At 48.6% G+C, this 21076-nt stretch overlaps 1 protein-coding gene across 10 annotated transcripts in view; it reads right to left on the bottom strand.

Moving 5' to 3' along the window:
• The window catches only part of AGAP1 (ArfGAP with GTPase domain, ankyrin repeat and PH domain 1), a 504744-nt gene that overhangs the window by 53067 nt on the left and 430601 nt on the right, over nucleotides 1-21076 (bottom strand). For all 10 annotated transcript variants that reach the window (XM_082689783.1, XM_082689785.1, XM_082689777.1 and 7 more), the window contains 3 exons: nucleotides 15326-15480; nucleotides 12172-12262; nucleotides 3592-3814 (listed from right to left, as the gene is read on the bottom strand). In XM_082689783.1, the coding sequence (XP_082545909.1) occupies nucleotides 3592-3814; nucleotides 12172-12262; nucleotides 15326-15480 (469 nt within the window). The remainder of the gene's footprint in view (nucleotides 1-3591; nucleotides 3815-12171; nucleotides 12263-15325; nucleotides 15481-21076) is intronic.

The raw sequence follows: 21076 nt of genomic DNA on the forward strand, positions 1-21076 counted from the left end.
GAGAGGGGGATTCTGATTCCACCCCAGCTGTAGTTAACTGTTGTACCATCGATATCCTCTACCGGGCTCCTTTCTCTGAATTAAACCTCCATCACTGATGGGGGATGAAGGGCATCCTCTCCCCTCCTGCGACAATAAATTTAATATCGAATGCACTGGAAAAAAATGGCAGTTGTTGCAGAATCCATCCAAAAAGATTTTTTTTTCTTCCTGGGAGTAATTAAAAGATGCTTTTCTTGACTAATGATTCCCCGGTTTAGGAATGGGAAGTCAATACTGCTTCACTGCCGTCAGCTTCGATTGATCATGACGCTGCTCAAGTTTGAACGGCAGTTCTCAGGGCAGCTGAGAATCACTGGAACCAATTATGAGCCGTCCGAAGCTGCCCTAATCAGGGGTGCAGGGACAACAAGCAGAAGGCCAGCCAGTTGGTCAAAGGCGCCTGTTTTCTTAACTCACCCGCGGGCCTGGGGGACACCAATGAGAGGTGGTTTCAGGGGACTGGATATTTCTTTGGAGGAAGATTGCTGTGTTGAACCTCTCCATGGTCATGTGTGTGTGTTTGGGGGAGGAATGGCACATTTCTAATTATATTCCACTGTCAGAATGAATCTCCTGCACAAGATGGAATGGACCGAGCTTCTTAGGAAAACAGCTGGGCCCTTTTCCAAAGAATTAGCCTGGATATATTGCACTTGGCCCTTCCTTGGATAGAAATAAAAATTTATTAAAATATTTCTTTTTAGTATTACCTTAGGGCCACATTAGAAGACCCCTCCAGCTGTTTCTACTAACAATCCTAGACTCTGCAGAGAGACCAGAGGGAATGGTTGGGAGGGGGGCGTCTGTCCCTGTCTCAGAGAGGCAGGATCCAGGCTGCCTGTCCATTCTCACGTTGCAGACTGAATTCCACATGGAAATTCTAGCCCAAACTTTGGAGTTCTTCATTTCTGTTCGAGGAGACTGCATGAGGTAGTGAAGATGGTGGGTGTCTGAATTATTGCTGTGCTATTATGCTGAGTTGTTTCTTTATATTTTTGACAGAGCATTTATGGCTTTCACAGGATCCACCAGGACCACAGCCTTCCAACGGGCCTCCCTGCATCATCTCATCCCTTCCAGCAATGCCGCTGGCTGCCTCTAGCTGCCTCTATTCCTCTTGGGAACAGGTGGATCACACGTGAACACACAAATCCCAGAGTCACTGTTATAATACACCCCTGGCTCAAAGGCTCAGCCAGGCCTTTCCTCTCTTTTGGCCTTACCAGCCCCTACCCCTCCTCATTTACTTGAAGGTCCCACCCCATGGCTGGTGACTGCCAGTTTCTACACTCTCCTGTGGGCCGGACTTGGCCTGGGCCACGCCCACACCTGCACACCACACTACCCTGGCCTAGACATCACCCCACATTTTCAAGTCCAGCTCAGACATTGTTTGGCCAGTGACACCTCCCTGGAGCACAGTGGTTGTAAGAACTTCCCATGCGTGAATTCTCCAGAGTCCCGGCACCCTCAGCTGTGGCCCTGAGAACATTCATCAACATTCATCAGTCGCCGTGGGGCAATAATCACCACGTATCACTTCTTTTCTATGAGAAAGTGCTCAGTGACTATTTGCTGAATATTAATTTAAAAACGAAACTGCCAGACAGAATAACTAAAGGCACAAGGAAACATTCAGTTCTCAAAGAGGTTCATGTTCTTTGGAACTGCCGTGTAACCCAGCATCACTGTCACCACAGACTTTGCGGGGGGTGGTGGTGGGGTGGGGGAGCACTGTCACTTGGGACAGCCCCTTAGGACAGTAAATGGGACCCATGGAGAGCTGGGACTTTGCTGCAATCACCCCATTTGTGGGAAAGGAAGCCCCTGATAATGATGGAGAGAAGAGAAAGTCATGCACTCAAGAGCTCAGATCAAATACACAGGTTAGAGGAGTCAAGTGCCTGCATGTGCAAAACCCTCACTTAGGAATGAAGATGAGATTCTTATAAAATATTTACCAGTTAAAAATATCAACCTGTCTTGGTTGCCTAAACACTCTAAATGGTGGCTAATTATGACAGATGGAAAAACAAACTTTTGCCCAATTCTGGAAACTAAAAATAATAATACTCTTCTTTTACACATAAAACAGGAAGATGCAGGAGTAATTGTTTTTCCTAACAATTTCAAAGTTCTCTGCACTCCTACATGAAACTCGATCCAATTTCTAATCTTATTTCATTGTTAGGCCTACATGTCCTCCGAGGAAACTACATCTATGAAAAAACAGATATTAATGTGCAAATTCGTCTTTTAAGAATGCTCCTCACTGATGGTTAATTCCTATGTTCTTGATCAAGATCAAGAGTTTAAAGGAGCCTATCATTCCTTCAGTTTGCAGGAAAGCTGCCTACATGGGTACTGCGTGGTCGAGCTCGCCCAGCAAATGGAGGCGATGCCAGGCTGGCTCTGGGCGCTCCTGCTCCCCTCACCCCTGCCCCACAGGACACTGTACAAGAAGAATAGGTTCGTAACACACCAACTTCATTCTCTAAAGTGAACCGAAGGTGGCACCACAAATTCATTTTTCAGCATTCATGAAAAAAAATCCACCGACTCCTCGCACAGGATCACGGCTTAGTGGACGAAACCGACTTCTTAGGCATCACGTGGGGCCCGACCGCAGATGGCTGTGTGGACTCTCATGCTGTCTCATCACCAGCAAAACAAGCCAGAGGAATTTAAAAAGTGCTAATGACCTTATCTCCCTTCACCTCTCCACACACACACACACACACACACACACACACACACACAGGAGAAGTAAAAGCGTAAAGTGAGTACTGCCCACCCCCCAGAGAAAGTGGGGGATGCGACCATGAGCGCCTCCTCCTGGGGGCAGCTGCAGGGACCTGATGGCCCACTCTGCCTCTGTGAAGCAGGCTTTCTTGGAAGACATGCCATTTTATCACCTCTTAGGTACATTAAATATGTATGTGTACTCAAAAACGGTTTATAATAGCTGTAAATGAAAAATGAGAAAATAAATGGGCTCAAAATAAATGCGTTTTTTACACTGGGTAACAATTAACGTTAATGAGGAGTCACCATACGTTACGCCATACTTGGCTGATTAACTGTGTTGGAAATATATTTTAGAAAATAAAATATATTGTGTTACTGTAAACTGGCTTGCTATGGGTCTGTGGGGGTGAGAAGGGAAACCAACTGAGGAGATGCTTATCAAAGACAGAAGAATCACAAAATTAAAGAATCAAAAATTCATAATTAGTGTTCACAGCACAGCTTACTCCTATTAGAAATGTATTAATTAAAGTGATATATTCATAAGGTTGGAAGCTTAATATATTTCTAAGAGGGGGAGAGGAATCCCCAAGGTCTAAAAACAAACATAAAAAATTAAGGAGTCTGAATTATCCATGCCTGCTGAAAACCAATTTTAAAAACAGACGTTTCCGTGGCCCGGCCCCTCAGCATTCCTACAGGTCACCAGGGTGGCTGTGGGGGGGCTGTCATGAAGGTCACTTCCCCAGGCTGAACTGCCGGCAGAAGGACCCAGAGCCACACAGCTGCCCACGTCCCTACCTTGTGGAGTCCATTGAGGGCTTCGTCCGCCCCTGGCTGCTCTCTTCCCAGACGCTGTTGGCCAGCTCATTCCCAATGGATGACATCACCTTAATAAGCTCAATGGGCCAGTCATCGAGGTCCAGAGACCGGACTCGAGAAAGGTGGGTGCCCAAGTTCCGGTGGATCCCTGAGCACTCGATGCACATGAGGGCTCCCAAGTTCAAACTGGCCCAGTTCGGATCTGTGGGAAGAGGACCGTTAGACCATCATTACTCATCCCAACTGCCCTCAGCATCTCAGGAACAAAAAGGCCTGTTACCGGACTTCACATCCGGTGTGAAGGGATGTTCACATCCCTCCCTAGAATCATGGAGCCCATGCCAGTCCTCCATGCTGATTCAGGCATTTTGAAAGGTTTGACATGTTGGGGATGCCTTTAAAAAAACCTGGCTTCAGCCAAAGTGTAGGATTTCCCACATGACGAATAGGTGCAGGCACTGGGTTGGACACAGAGATGTATGTTCTAACACCTCCAGAGCAACCCCCTCGAAAGCACCAATGCACATGGGAAAGAACTGTATGTGACCTGGCATCCACGGGGGACAGCTGCTCACAGAGGGAGAGTGAGGGAATGCTCAAGAGGACTTCCAAAGCTACAGTGTCCTTCGTAACCAGCCATTCCTGCAACTCTAGGCACATCGGAGTTTTCATTAGCCATATGATGGACATGTTTGCAACTTTCAAAGACAAAGGCAGGCATGCTACCATGAAGACATGGTTTTCAGTGATCTTACGTAAGGTCAACCATTGGAAGAATCTATCAAGGCTGGTAAGATGGCGGACAGGGTCCGCTGGTTAGGTCATGACCCAGCTTGATCAACCCTGACCTGCAGAATGAATGGTGATGCTTTAGGCTGTGATAACACACCAACAAGAACAAATAAGTTTAGAGAACACCACCGGATCCCTTGAGATGGATCATTCCCTGTGTGAAAGTGGCTGGCAGCTCTGAAGATGTTGGACTCAAGCCCAAGGTTGGCTTCGTGCTGCAATCTGCAGCTGATTGTGAAGACAGGGCTCACCAGGACAGTCAATGGCTTGAACTACCAACAGATGCAAGGAAGGCTTAAATCATCCAGGGACAATCAAGATTTACTCCAGGTACATCTGAGTCAACAAAAAACCAGGAATGGCCTTGTACTACTTCATCAGAAATCAGCCAGTCATTTATATCTAATACAAACTCTGGGAGGTGGGGATGGATACCATGAAGGGATACAGGAGAAGAGAGGTCTGTGCCTTAGAGATGTTCTGGCTGGGAAAAGGAGACATATGTCCCAAATAATAATAATAAAATAAACGGAATAAGGAAATGCAGACTACATGCTGAAGAGTAGAGTTGGAGGAATAAATGCACAGGCGGCATGGAAGGAAGAGGTTGACCGTAGCAGGTGCCGGAGGGTAGGCTACACGGTGGAGGGCTGGCCTGGGCCCTATAGGGTGGTGAGAGAAGAGGGTGGGGTGGTGAACAGTTTGCGGAACACCCCCGCTGTGCCCCTTCATAGTCCAACTCCTGCACTGGCCACCTCTGAGTCTACACCTCTCAATCCCAGCCTGGCCCCCCACCCCCAACTTCCCCTTGGAGCCGGGCAGCCAATGTCATCAGGGTGGGCAAGATCAGGACGGTGTTCAGTCATCATTTTACTTGACCTCTGGAAACTTCTTATAACACTGCCTTTAGATGGCTTTTTGGCCAATGCCATCTCTGGATTTTTCTAGCACCTGTCTGGCTCCCCAACTTGATTTCCTTCCCAATTCTTCCTCCTGAACCTGTCCCTTATTTCAGGGGGCTCTGCAGGCTCATCTCTTGATTTTACATGCTCTTCCAAGCAAACTCTACCTAACCTGTGGATCCCAGTACGATCCAACTGCTAACAACTATCCACAGACACCACCCACCTCAGGAGTGAACATGGATATGCTTCTCTCTCAAATAGAACCTGTAATGCTCACCACACATTTGCACTTGGAAATCTTGCAAGTACCTCCCTGTCGACATTTTGCCCTTGAACATTGTCTCCTCCAAGGGACAGCTCCATCCCAGCCAATGGCACAGATTCATCCAGTTATTCAAGCTGGAATTCTGGGAACTGAGCCTGATCCTTCCATCACCCCCTGGCCTATCACCAAGTCCTTCAGTCTTGATGTTCATCTCCTCCTTGTCTCCACCGCTCCTGCCCTGGTGCATGCCACCATCACCACCAGGACGCAGCGGCCTCCCATCTGGGGTCTCGCCTTCCAATGCCCCACAGCCTAGTTCTACATGGTGGCCTGTGGCCTCCTCGGTACATCTGACCATATCCTGCCCCTTCTCAACTGGCCTTCTGGATCCGACCTTTGGATCCGACCCACAATCCTGACCAGCAGGTTCAGAAGTGAGCCTGTCTTTGTGTGTGTGTCTCTCAGGAGCCCTTCAGTTCGCTGACTCCCACACACTGCGCCCTCTGCATGGCCACCATCTCTTCCTGCTGGCCTCAGCACACAGCTCGCTTCCTCATGGGAGCCTTCCAGCTGCTCCTGGGAGACCTTCACACACATGTGCCTCATGCTGCAAAACCCACCCTGTGTCAGGCAGAGCTGGGGGCACCAAACTCTTCGCGTTCATGACTCTGCAGAGCCCACCTCAGGGAGCCAGTTTCAGGCAAAGGAAGGAATGGCCCAACTAGAGCAAAGGCCCCCTCCCCAGGGCTGGCGAGAGGTGGGGCCCACACACTAGGATGCCACGAGGCCCAGGTGCCCACCCCCACCCATCATGGTGCACAGTGGGTGAAAGCTCTACATGCTGTCCCCGCTGCCCCCGTGCCACTCACTTGGACTGTGGAAAGACCCCCTCAGTAGGTGCCAAGCTCCACCGACCTCCACAACCATTCTGAGTTACCCCATGGGCATAGGACCCCAATAACCCCAACCCCTGGTTTGGAACTCCATATAGTGCTGCCTCAGCCCCTCCCCCTCCAAGCTTCAGAGACCAGCCTGGTGCAGCATCCTCTGGAGGAGGATGGCACACGCAGGACACATTTCAAAGACTGCATGCAGATCTCCATGAAAATCAGAATACCGAGAATGGTTGGGGGGAGCTGGTGTGGGGAGATGAAGCGTTGCTGTGACCTTCCATCACCTCAGGAAGACCAGTGGCTACAGGGACATGTCCACTGGGGCCGCAGGGGGTAGAGGGGGATAGCTTCACCTCTGCCCCAATAGGTGAGAAGGTGTTGACAGCTGTCAGCATCCCCACATTGCCAAGGACACTGCTGAGTCACACACCTCACTCCCACCAGGATGCCTTGGGGCGCTGCAGCCTGGGCTGCCACATCAGGCCTACAGGCGAGTCCAGCATGGTCTTTAAGCCCTGGATTATCTCCAGTGTCTCAGGGCAGTGACCCCACCAGCCTGCCCACCTGCCCCTTGAAGTGTCTTCTGCGCTGTAGGCCTTGCTTAGGAAACGAGGCTAATGATGCTCATTCCTCGTGGGGCCTGTCCTGAGGGTTAAGTGGAGGGCTTCGATTCCATGGGGCAGACCAACAGGGAAGACAGGAAAAACATACCAGGTGTCAGGGAAGTGTGTGTTATGAGAAAACCCGGCTAGGGAAAGAGTGAGATGGACCCACGTGTGTCATTTCAACCCAGTGATGGCTGGGGAAGGCTTCTCTGAGGGAACATGTGGGCAAAGCCCCAAGGATGTCTTTACAGATATAACTGCATAATTCGTTTGTAATTTAAAAATATATAATTATATAATTTGCAGTTTCTTTTTATGCCTATTGGAAAAAGCAAGAAACAGAAGTGAGAGGCTGATGTGCTCCCACTACGGGTTTTGCTGGGACATCTAGAGACTGGGGAAGGAGAGGGGAGTAGAGTCTCCCCTCCTGTGTGCAGGTCCAGGGTCCATAAAGATACCTAAGACAGGATCCCAGACGTTCAGTGGGACACCAGCAAAGCTGCTCCCAACATCACTACAACATGGTGGGAGGAGTTCACGCCCCTATTTTCTATCCAGGGCAGCGGGGACCAGCCAGGAGAGAGGGATCAGCTCTGCCCAGGAAGAGAAGGAGGGCATCATGGACGAGGGGTCTTGGGAGTTGTGGAAAGGCTGCATCGCCTCTACCGGTCTGTCCATGCAGGTCAGGCCTACTGGCAACCAACATGCCAGGGCTCCAAGCTCTTGGGTTGTCAAGGGCTCTGGAGGATGGACTTTCCCGAACATGTTCCTGGTGGAGAGTTGGCAGCAGGTGGCCTGAATGAAGACTCCCACTGTCTGATCAGTCTGGGCCATGTTCCTTATCTTTATGGGAGGACTTCCCAGAAGCACGGATGGCTGAAGGCTGCAGCTCCTCGAGGGACAGCTGCTATGGTTTTCCAAACTCACTGCAGCACTGCTTCCCTCCACCGATGGACCCCCTGAACTAAGGAAGCTAACAGCCTGGTCTGGGGTTTACCAGGTGTAGACAGGCAGCTGCCGACAGTCTAGCACATTCGCAGGAAGAATGATGGGTGGGTAGCGGGGGGTCCAACAGCTCCCAATCCCACATGTCATGGAAATGGTCAAGCCCTACTCCCCTCAGCTCCAAGAGAGCACAACTGAACTGGGAGGGGGGTGTTCACAAGCCAGTGGAATCATCCAGAGAGGCGTCTGTGGCACCTGGAGCCCAGGGTTCCTCCCACATGATCCCCAGACATAGGACCACGAAGCAAAGGGCCCTGCTCTCAGGTGGACAGAAAGCCAATGGGGCGGCCACACCTTCAAGTCCCCCTCAAGCCTCTCTAAAGATCCCTTTAAAATGATAACAGTAATGGGCTCATTTAAAGACAGGTGTCAAGTACAAAGGACAAGGAAAGAAAATCTTTGGAACTACGACCCACTTCGATCACAGTCAACTTATTTTTTATCTGTGCATATTTACATGGAAGAAATGCACAAGACTCTCTCTTGCTTCTGTTCATTGAACAATCTACCTATGCACTTTCTATGAAAAATAACTCTTGGGGTTGGAACGCTTCCTTTATTGGTTAATTCCCTGAATGGCTGGAGCTGGAGCCATCCGCTGCCTCTGTCCCCAGCAATGCTATGGAGGACAGGAGTGTCTTTTGTTCTACTAGCATGCTGCCCATCATGGCCGATAGAGCAGCCACTCTCCCCTAACTTGATCCTCTCTTCACAGAGACCACCAAGCTAACTGGGACTCCAAAAAGTCATCTTCTTATTCCCAATGTCTCTTTTCTCAAAAAACCAAACCAAACCAAACCAAACCAAACCAAACCAGAAAACAAATAAAAAGAGAAAGACCTTTAATCAGTAAGAAGGACCAAACACTGGACCCAGTTCCCAGGACCTGCAGGCAGAGGGCAGGACACAGTTTCCTGTGTTTTGGCTTTAGCAGCAAAGCAGGGAAGCCTCGATCCCACTGGGACCCAAGGAAGTATCCCGCACGTTTGTGGCCTGGCAGGCCCACCCCCCTCCTGCCAGAACCCTCTAGAAGCACGAGGGATGACCTCCTAGCTGTGATGCTGGGGGCTGCAGAAGTGTCCTGTGCCCTCCCTGGGAAGATGCAGGCAGGACCAGGTCCCTGGGTGAAATCGGGCTCTCCAGGGCTCTGCAGAAAGCAGCAACCTCTTCTTGACCCTGTTTCTTCTTCAACACCCAGAAACCAGAGCCTCTCCTTACATTTAATGTTTGACTATTTCATGTTTGACCAATGTAAATGGCCTTACATTTAAAGTCTGACACACTGACAAATGTGTGTGTGTACTTGCACACACCGAAATACAGGCTACTCAACATCCAATTTCCTAAGACACAGGTGCCCATTCTACAACAATTAGATGACCCACATCACCATACCCTACCACTTCCAGAAAGAGGTGGGGTCCACGTTCTGGAGTGCAACCTTACAGATCTTTTCTGCCTAAATTCCTGAAATGATTCTCTAGGGTCTTCTTGACTTACTGCCCAAGTTCTTTGTCGTTTCCAATGCATTATAGAGTTTCTCCATCTCAATTAATATGTATTTTTTTTTTTTACATAACGTTATTAATTTTTACCATCACTCTTTAAGGTTGCACATGTTGCTGCACTGAGCAGACGCCACCATTAATGGTTCTTCAAGTCTCGCACTTTGGGGGTGCTCTGGTTCTTTACTCTGCCAACAGTGTAGTGATGGATACCTGTGAAGCGACATTTCTAAGCCTTTTTGCACATTTGCATGGGCTTGGTCCCCAGAGGACACCGCTGGAGTGCAGGGCATCCACCTGCCTGAGGCTTGTTAGGTACATTGCCTAAGTGCTCAGGGAGCTTTTACAGGTCATCAACAGTGTGTGGGTGGGGCCCTTACCAGCACTTTCTCCAAAACTGGGTATCTTGATTTAAAAACAAAAAGCCTTTGCTAAAGTGTCCCCTTCTGGTGTCCTTGATCTCTGTCCCCCTATCTTATTCTCTGAAAAAATACAGCAGGGAGGCAAGGAGCTCCGCTTACTCTTTCTCGTGGCACAGAATATAGAACTCGATACATAACTCCCCCCTCAGACTCCCGTCTCCTCCCCTGTAACTGGGGCTGACTGCAGCACCAACATTCACAGTCATAAGAACTGAAAGAGCGCAATGGCGGGTTTGGCACAGGCCTGAAGGAGACAAAGTGTTTAAGGAATGGGAGCTCGTGATCTCTTTTTTCTCTGGACTTGTCACCTTTGGCCTCTCCCCGCTCCCTTCATCCCTGCATATCTGCTTAGGAGCCTCCCTTCCCCACTGCTCCACGCCCCCGACCACACACCTCAGCACTCGAGCAACCCACCTGCTCCCAGAAGGGACTCTTGACCTCCAGTGTGGCTCATACCACGAAGCCTGTGAGTCCCGGAATCGTCCCTAAGGGACTCCGGCTGTATGGTGGAAACAGTTGTAGCTGCTTCTCCTAATGGAGGCTCTAACAGCTTTAAAAATTCTTACTTTAACAACTTTGTGATAAAAACACACTTAATAAGTACTCTCTTATAACTTCTTTCACAACACATTTTAAAAGTAAATTTCAAAACTTTAAACAAAAGAAGATACTTTAGAGAAGTTTGTCAAGACACCTGAAGAAGAGACCCATTCTCTCCCCTGGGGACCACAGACATGGGCCTGGTGACCCTTCCTGTTCCTGCCCTGCAGCACAGTGGCTTCTCAGAGGGGTTCCCCACTTCCCTTTCATCTAACAACCTGAGTTAGTGCCTACCTCCTCCTGTTTACGTGACCATCCCCGAGAGCGGCTTCCTCCTCCCTTTACTGCTCTGTTCCAATCTACAGGAGATGGGACGGCCAGGCCAATCTCCCTGAGCACAGCTCAGAATTCATCTCACTCCTGCTCTGAAACTCAAAGGAGTTCCCAGTGTTTACAGATGAAGATAAAGGCTCTAATGTTCTCCACTTAGCATCCTCACCTCCCCCCACTCCAGCATCCTCACCTCCCCACCACTTAGTACCTACACCTCCCCCCACTCCAGCATCCTCACCTCCCTGCCACTTAGCAACCTCACCTCCCCCAACTTAACATCCTCACCTCTAACCTACTTAGCATCCTCACCTCCCATACTCTAGCATCCTCACCTCCAACCCACTTAGCATTCTTACCTTCAACACACTTAGCATCCTCACCCTCCACCCACTCCATTATCCTCACCTTCCTTGGCTCCAACCAGCCTCTAACCTGAGCAGCAGGTGCATGTCCTACTGCTTCCCTGATACCATGACCCCTCCAGCCACCTGTTCAGATCCCATGAGTTTTCAATGCCCCTGGAAACACTAACTTCTGCAGAAAGTCTGCCTGAGTTGCTGTGTGCCCTGTAACAGCCCTTCTCCATGGTGGCAGGTTCTGTGGTCTCTGGGTCCTGCCTCACCCACTGGGCTTGGGCTCCAGGACAGCCAGGACCACATTACATGCCTCTGATTCCCAAGTGACACTGAGCCTGGGGCCCGTGACTTTCACCTGGTCTCAACTGGATCTCCCTCTTGTCAAAACTTTGTATTCTGTGCTGGACAGCAGGAAGCACAAAGTGAAACTGGGTCACTCCAAGGCACAAAGCAATCAAAATAAAGTCTATCAGTTTAATCAGAGGCTTTAGTGTACAATAACTTTCACATTAAAAAAATAAACACCTTTGATGCCAAAATCCAGAACATATGATTTTGAAATTAAGAAAAACTGACCCCAGAAATCTCTGGGCAGGAATTAACCATTGTGCTGCATTTTTATGAAAAAGCAAACAAGCATATAATCACTGATGAAGCAAAAGGTTAATTTCTGGATATGGCACCGAATCTGGGAGCACAGCCGAACCCCTGGCTGGCCTGACCACTGATCATCAGGAAGCCTGAGGCAGAAGGCAAACCTAGGCTTGAGTGCAGGGTACTGTGTTCAAATAAAATCCAAACATGAATATTTCAGTTCTTTAAAAGTCATCACATCATGTCATAAACCTTATATGCCAAAGGACTGACATGGGTCCACTGTGCCCTGGGTGTCACCAGACTGCCCCGCCTCCTGTGTGCCTTCCCCCGTCCAGACTTACTCTGGGTCTCGCAGTCCACGCAGTGGGAGTTCCCGCGGATGTTTCGTATCGACTGCAAGGCCATGGCCTCACTCTGGCTCGTCAGTCGGGACTGGGCATAGAGGGAAAAAAGGCAAGAGGTGAGAAGCCCGGGAGACACTGGCACAGCCCCTGGCAACATCGGGGCAAAGCCAAACTGTGTGTCAGCAGATTTAGGATGAGGACGATCTGAAGCAGCCGCTCCTCTTCTTAGGTCTTTGGGGGAAAAGCATGACCACCAGAGAAAGCTGTGTGCCCTGCGTTAAGACTTGCCAGGCGAAGGGACTCTGCTAGGAACGAGGACAGAGGTAAGTTCTGGATCATTCGTGAGTGAACACAGACCAACCGCCACCTGGGGGATGGAAGTGGTTAGCATGCCCTGTCGGGTCTGCTTGCTCTGAAGATGGAAGAAGGGGAAAGAATCTGCTTATGAGCCATGGGTCAGGGCTTAATCAGCACCACGAGACACATCTCATGATTCCTCAGCAGGAAACCACGTCCATACCACACTTCATGCCTTAGAGATGCACTTTTCACATTAAGAGTATCTCAGTTGCTCTAGCAACAAAGTCACTAAGGAGGGTGGAGGGCAAGGAGGGGCACTGATTCTTAAACTGATACTTAAGCCTCTTCTCTCTACAAGTTAAAGAAATACCCAAGGGAGAAAAGAACAACTTAGGAATTTACAAGCTTTGATGTGATCATCCATGCTTCGTTTTAGCAACATTATGGTATCTATTCTTCTAACCTGTTTTCAAAAGCACACCTGTATGCATACACGTACTTTAAAAAAAAGGCCAGCCTGTATTGCTTTGGAACCTGTGCTTTAGCCTAAAGACATGGGGTCACTTCTCAATGCCACCTTGCATTCTCCCATGTCATCATTTTGAGTGGCTGGATCTCATGCCACTTATAAGAATTTCTTTCTGAAGTTTTCTTTGGTGGACATTTAGGTGGTTTCCAATTTTTCTCCACTGTAAATAGTGCTGTAAAGAACTCATTGCTAAAATTTAGCCTACATTCGTTATTACTTACTGGTGGCAAAGTTTTGGAAGCAGAGGTGCTAGGTACAAGGGTATGTACTATTTTTAAGCTAACTTTATTATTATTATTTTTAAAGTAAACCCATGCCCAACATGGGGCTTGAACTCATGACCCCAAGGTCAAAAGCTGCAGGTTCTACTGACTGAGCCAGCCAGGCATCCTAGGACAGGTACTGTTTCTAAAGGTTAACAATGCATATATTTAATAATGGTTAAACATAACAAGTATCAGAGAATACTTAAAATAAGCTGGATTTTTATATCAGAAATCACAAATTGAATCATCATATGTCAAACTGTTTGATGTGGAACAACCGACTGTTTACTAACATAAATCATAATTTATTTGTATCTATTATCTAATTAGCATACTGCATTATTAAGATTTTTTTTCCCCTTTGGCTGGATACTCCAGTATCCAAAGTGTACTTAACAACTTATGTTGGCTTCTGGAGTATGTGCACACAAAGGGATGTGTCTGTCTGTCTGTCTGCCTGTTTGACTTCTACAGCATATGTATGCCCATGCCTGCATTATCCACAAGCAGCCAAAATTCCTTAGACTTCATACTCATTTGAGTCTGTATTTTCCCTGCAGCTTTTCCTTGGATGGAACTTCCATGCTGCAGACTTTGACACCTACTCAGCAAACACCCAGGGGAACAGGTATGAGTCTGTCTTCCCTGGTGCTCATGAGTCCTCCAAGGGAGAGCGCTGGTAGACAGAGTGAAAGGGAACAGCATTGTAGGCAGTTGTTTGTGTCATGCCCAGAGTGATGCTGTCTGTTCTCCCAAAGAGCTGGGAAGAGTCCGGGAAGGGCGTGACATGGATTCAAGTCTGACGTAAAATACCATGATCGTGTCTAAGATTTGGAGGATGTGTTTGTTTGTTCGACCATATGCTCTCCCCACTCCTGTTCTGAAACTAGAGTCCCATGCTTTGTGTGGGATATGTGTCGTCAATCCCTGTTCATGAGGAGATCCAGAAACTTCCTTGCATTTGCTTCAGAAGCCCCATCTGTGGATGTGAGTCAGTAAAGCCAAGGTTCTTGGAAAGGAAAGGCAGTGATCCTCCCACCCTGGTATAAAACATCTTTAAAGAAGAGAAGCAAATTATATTATAATAACAATGACTGTGGTCTGGTTTATCCTGGTTAAAGAGGGTAATAAGGTAAGACACTCCACCTTTCTGAAAGACAGACTCCCTTCTTAAGCTGAGCAGGGATCGTGCAGAGGTTTTTTCAAATGGTCACAAACGGAGGTGGCAGATTGGTGGGCAATGCTCTTTCTCTCCTTTTCTGGTTGATCATAGTTTAAAAAATCAAAACGTTCTTCGAGACTTTACAATGTCCCAGAAAAGGGGTTGAAAACACCTACCCTACTGAAGCAATGACTGAGAAAAAAGCCATAATGGGAATATCCCCAGCAGTGGTCTAGGAAACGCAGCTTACAGTTTCTTGTTCTGTTTTGTTTTTCTGGCTAAACAACTGCAAAGAATCGCCTCTGCTGACTGAATAAAGCACACAGCGGGCTTCATCAGCAGAGTTTACAGAATGGACGCTGTCCGCCACCCCCCACCCCCCGCCTGATGCCCTGCAGACTCATCTATGCGCCTTTCGTTTTCCTTTACTTCTGTAGCAAGAGTCAGTGTTCTAACTTGACATGGGTTTGAATTTTGTGCATTTGTGAGAAGAGAACAGTGCATCTTTTAAGTCTCCCTCTCCTGAGTGTATTCTGCCTAAAACAAAGTAAATGTCGATGCATAAGCTACAAGAGTTTAAAAGATCTCATCACACACCATGAAAAGGTCAATGCTTTCTTTTGGGGATTAGTTGAGAGAGTCAAGATGTAAAATGGGATGTTCTGCCACAGGAACATGGTTAGGCTAGGATACTCATACTTGATACGTATCGACACAAAGTGTTTTTTCATTCTTTTCAATTATTTAGCTTTTCACTCCGGAAGAATAAGTGGCTTCTGTCAGTCACACACATCATATGATGCTTCCCCTCCCTTGGGCATTCCTCCGGGCCTCCACTTCCCTTTAACGATCAGTGGCTCTTGATTTCGGGGGGCAGCCTGCTAAGGGTCTTACCTTATTCTTGCTGCTCTCACATGACTGTAAGCTGGCTAGGATCTGGCTCTCGATGGCTTGGACCCACGCATCTCGCTCTTCATATGTGGTGGCTTCAAAGTGCCACGTCTGGCCAGTGAGGGACACAATGATAAACTCAAAGTTTTCTTCTTGTTCTGAAACACAGAGTGGTGGGGATGAAGAGTTTAGCTTTCATGAGATCGCAGCCCCTCTGCCCGTCCTCGGTCATAAAAGTGCCTTTGGGTTCAATCGTGCCTGCATGGGGCTGGCGGCACACACAGGACGGCCCGACTACACAGCGGAGATCTGAATCCACAGACCTCCAAACACGCAAGATTTGGTTCCTAAAGCCAGCATGGTTTAGCTGGGTTTCAATCAGTGCTCGGGGGATGAGGAAAAATGAAAATCAGTGTGTGATGTCCGTGTCTCTGTGTTGGGCACAGAGGAAGCCACTCAGGAAAATAACACGGTCACTCACTGCACCATTGAGATCTGTGGGGGTGAAAATTCAGTTAATGGCATTAATCTCAGGGTAGAGTCTTGATTTCTCTCAGGCACCTGTGTGAAGATCCACAGACTGACCAACGGCAAATGGGGACACCTGGGGGTTTCTGCTCTTTATCGGCAGGAGACCCGTTTCAGTGAGGAAGGCTTTCATTCCATTGTCTTCTGCCTGGAAAGTGAGTGGGACTCCAGGTGATTTGAGGCGACATCACGGCTGCGACTGGGGTGACCATCTGCACAGGGAAGGGTGGGACCTGCAATCAAATCATGCTCTACCACTTGCCATGGTGGGGTCTTTGGACAGATTCTTGACTCCTCCGAGGCTCACTTCCGTACCCTTAACCTGGGGGGAAAGGCCGCCCACTCCACAGTGTTACATATTGGCTTAGTGACATGTGCCATTGAGGCTGACACAGCCTGGACCATGGGAGACCCTCTGTTTCTGTCTAGCCCTGCTACTGCCACGGAGACAGAAGGGGCACCACATAAAAGCAGCATGATGAGTTACCAACAACCATGGAGAGATCTCGAGCTCGAGTTTTAGTCACAACATCTCATTTGAGCTGTAGTTTGCAGGCACTGGACTGTGAAGCAGCTGCGTTACAATTGCCCTGTGAGCAGCTGTTAGTCATACTAAGAACCACTGAGACCTGCCAAGCAGACCACTGCCTAGGTGACCACTGTCACCCACATGTAGGCACATCTACCACACCACGCCCTGATCTTCCACACTCTCGGCTCTGGAGCAGCCCTCCCAGCCCCTGACCTTTGCCCAGTTCCCTGCTGCGCAGGTCAGTCCTGCCCTTTTCGAGGCTGTTCTCCCAGAGCCCTGCCTCCCCGGAATCCTTCAGCCCCGAGATGAGGAGGCTATCCTGCACATCAGGTCCTTACCTGCTTCCCTGTCTCAGGAGAGGAGCAGCCTCGACCACTGTGATGGACGGACCCCTCCCATCCGACCCAGGAACCAGAACGTTCTTAATGCACAGCCAGCTCTGGGCAACCACTTCCCTAAAGGAGCTTGATTGAACTGCCTTGGAAACAAGGCTACGCCACAGTTACACAGCATCTATACGCATTCTGATGATAACGGTATTGTGCTCCATGTAAAGTCACTATTTTAGAACTTAGTCCCCCAGGGAGCTGGAACCAACTCTGAATAGCACTGGAAGGAGAGTCGGTGGGTATGTCCACAGGCCAAATCACTGCTGAAGGCCTTCTACAAATGCACCTGGTCTCAGGTAATGTGACTGACATCTGTCTGACAAGAGGGTCCAGTGCTCCCACCGGCTTCTCAAAGGTCTATGACAATGCTGGCATTGTTCAAAGTTCCTGTGATGCAGTGCACTGTGGGATGCAGGTGCCAAGTGCAGGTCAGGCATGGCCCTGGCTGAACTGAAGGCCCTCCCACCAGAAGGGGCCAAAAGCTGGGTTTCCTGTGGAGAAGACTGGCAGAGCTCGGAGAAAGGGCTGAAGGGTATGCCCCTTCAGGGGCAAGGGCAGGGCCTCTGGAAGGCATCGCAGGACGCAGGGGTCTGGGTGGGGGGTGTCTTACGCTTGCCTGCGGGGTAGGTGAGCATGCCACACTTCCTAACTCTCTATGACTTGAGTTCTGGAGAGACAGTGATTAAGAGTTCAGAAGTGAGGGGGCATCAGAAATTCTACCCCAATCTACCATGCTCTTGAGCTGGAGAACAAATGACCCCTGTGTTCACACAGAAGAGAGAAGTGATCTGCTATGGAACAGGGTGGAGGGGGAGGAAGGCAGGGGGTCTGCTCCCCCCCCACCCCGGATGCCCTTGGACACTTACGGCCTTGTTGGGATTTTCATCTTAAAAACTAGCTGTTTTTAAGGCACCTGGGTAGTTCAGTTGGCTGAGTGTCCAACTCTTCATTTGGGCTGGGGTCATGATCTCAGGGTCCTGGGATCGAGCCCCATGTCAGGCCTGGCTCAGTGTGGAGTCTGTTTGGGATTCTCTCTCTGCCTCTCCCTCTCTCTAAATGAGTAACTAAAATCTTAAAACAACAACAACAACAAACCCAAAACCTCGCTGTGACTTTCAAATAGGTCTCCCATGACTGACCCACAACTGTACCTTGCAATTATTTGCTGAGATACTACATCTGTGGATTCTTAAAGGTCTAGCTTCTTGATCCACAGGGTTTAATGTCCTAACACTATAAATACAATCTCTTCTATACTGAATTCTGTAAGATAGTACCCTGAATTCATGTACTTTATGCAAAACCACCCCAGTGAACTGGTAGGGGAGATAAGAAGAACAACTTAAGTCATAGGCCACTGGGAAAAGCTTGCTAATTCACAGTGCAATGTGACAATTGTTGATTACATCTACCCAATAGGCTCACACTTGTCTTAATCTGTGAAATTCAAATGTACCACAAAAGTTCCCCTGATCAGGATTTTTTGAACCTATCAGGGGAAAAAAATATTATAACCATTAGTTTCTCAGTTAAATTCATGCATCACTGGTCTGCCACAAAGCTTTCTAGCCAGAATCACTGGCTACCTCCCCTGGAACTAAGGGAAAGAACTGAGCTTGCTTTCCACTGATGACAGCTCAGGTGTGTGACTGCCGGGCTCCGTGAGGGGGGCAAGGATTCAGGCACACAGGAGACATCATCTAGGGGGCACCAGTGCACGCATAACCTCAGATGATTCAGCACAAAGCAGTGAGAACACTGATGGGGGCTTGTGGCACCAGGAAACACACTAATCGGGGCCTGTGGCGCAGGGGCACACACTGATGGGGGTCTGTGGTGCGGGAACACTAATACTTTTTGTTTGGTTCTAGCTGTTATGAAGAGTTCTCCACCGAAACACTCGTCATAGCTCGTGCAAAGACTAGACTTCCAGATTCAACTGCTGGAGTAGAGTCTGGCTTTGTCCCATTAATTATGTAAACAGAACTTACCTGTGTATGCCAAATCTACTTGTGGGAATAAACATAATTAAGCAGTTACAGGAATATCGGACTTCATTTCTTGCAAATCTCCAAATGGAACTCTTGCTACATCTCCTCTGGAACTTTTCCATCACTTCCAAAGTCAATCCCACCATTTGTCTTCTCCAGCTACTTATACTGGACACAAGTTTCCTTTTCTAGCATATTCTATACCACCCAACATTCCTGTTTGTACTTGCAGAAGATTCTCTCCCTGTCGGAGCTATTTGCAGATGAACAACCAACTTTGGGACATCATACCCTTGAGAAGTTAATCCCCTGTTGTGTGTCCTCTTTAGAGGGAGCCTGGAGGAAATTCAGCTTCTCAGAGATGACCTGTAGGCCCTCTCTACTCACTACGGGAGGGACGCAGGACAGTTTTTCAACTTTTTTGTAACACATGGCTTTGAGCAGCAGCCAGGCCTGTGTGGAGGGTCCCAAGGCTGGCTTCAGGCTTCTGGAGAATGAGTGCTACGCTCAACTAGCAATGTCTGCCCTAGGGGAAGGGGGGACTGCAGCTCAGCACGCTGGCCATTGCTTTGCCAGGCTCAGAATTTTCTTTCTAGCTTATACATCACAGCTGCTTCTTCTCCTACCCAGCCCTCTTTTGCCGACCACCGGTGAATATATACCCCAGGTTTAGTTCATGGCTCCCCACCCCACCACTTCTGAGGGTTCATTTCCTTCCAAAACATAGACAGTCACTTCTGATATATGTGGACAATTCTCAGATCTGTAGCTCCGACCCCCAGATCTAATCATTTGTGGAATTTAAAAAATGCCCACAGATACTCTTTAAATATTGTGTCCTCACATCAAATTACCATGCATGAAACCAAACTGCCATAACCCTTCAAAATCACCCAGATCCCACCTTCTCCTCTCTTCCCACGGCCATCTCCTTAGTTACAGCATTGTTTACCGAACTCCCTGCTCTGCAGGGTTCTCTGCATCCCCTACTTCTGGCCCTCAGCTGACTGCTTCCCTGGCTCTGGCTTGGAGTTTACCATGTGATGACTGTGTGCCACATTCCTCCCAGGGGAGCACAAGCCTGAGCATGGCTTCCACACACTCTGCTAACCATACTGCCCTGCAATATGGTGGACAGACATATGCAGGGCTTCTCCACAAAACGTACTTGTTACTGTACCGACGGCCCAATCTCCCAGCCTACCGTCTCTCCCCGTCCCCGAGGCCCCAGGAATTCAGACACCAGAACAGTGCACTGAGAGCTAAATGCCTATAAGTAAGCACCACCCCAAGGGGCAAACACCTTTGGTGGCATAACAAACAAGGTGGTCATAATAAGGTGGGAGAGAGAACCTTGAGTGACTCCCCCCCCCAACCAAGCAATCAGGATGAGAAGGGGACATGGGCCCTGTCTTTGTAGAGCCTCCTTGGCTCCTGGCATGTCCTTGCAAGGAAAGCATTCCACAAAAATTGACCACATGTGAACTCAATACCAAAGACACTAAACACAAAGAAAACAGGACAGTAAATTTAGATCCAAAGGATTACAGATACCTAATTTAAAGTAACTATGCTTGAAATGTATAAACACAAAAAATGGAACCCTAAATTTTCAGGCAAAAGGAGACCATGAAAATTGATCAGGTAGAGCAGAAAAAAGGATAGTTCTTTTGGAAATTCGAATGATACTGTTAACAACCCCCCCACCCCCGACAGGATGAAGGAGGAGCTGCAAGGGGGTGGGGTGGGGGAGTGAAGAGCCGGAGGACAGAGGGACTAACAGAGGACACAGTGAGGCCGCTGTGGAAGAGAAATGATGGGGCATGTGGAAGGTGGGATGCATACCTGACCACCGGGTAAATGGTGGGTGCCTCAGGGGACTGTGAATGATAGGGGGCTCTAAACCAGGGAAAACAGCATCAACCAGGAAGGATCGCAGCCATGAAGAACCACACCAGAAGCTTACGAAACCATGGAAAGCTAGACAAAAAAGGGTCCATAATAACACAAAGAAAGAGAAGGCAGACTGCTCTTAAAAAAATGGCAGTGGAATGGATGACAGATTATCTCAAGAGCAACAACCAAAACTTCAAGACAGAGGGATAATACCCTCGAGTCCTGGAAGAAAATAATGTCGGTCAAGGCATGGGAGCCTGGAAAACCTTCTCTGAAGAAGAAGAGTGGAACATATTTTATGTGGAAAACAAAAACAAAAACAAAACAAAACAGTAGAAAGCGTCTATTACCAAGACTCGCTGAAGGAGCTGCTAACAAATATGCTCTTCAGAAGTGTCTAGAAAACAAGCCAGCACCA

This window comes from Mustela nivalis (assembly GCF_964662115.1).
Source record: "Mustela nivalis genome assembly, chromosome: 11".
Classification (NCBI taxonomy): Eukaryota; Metazoa; Chordata; class Mammalia; order Carnivora; family Mustelidae; genus Mustela; species Mustela nivalis.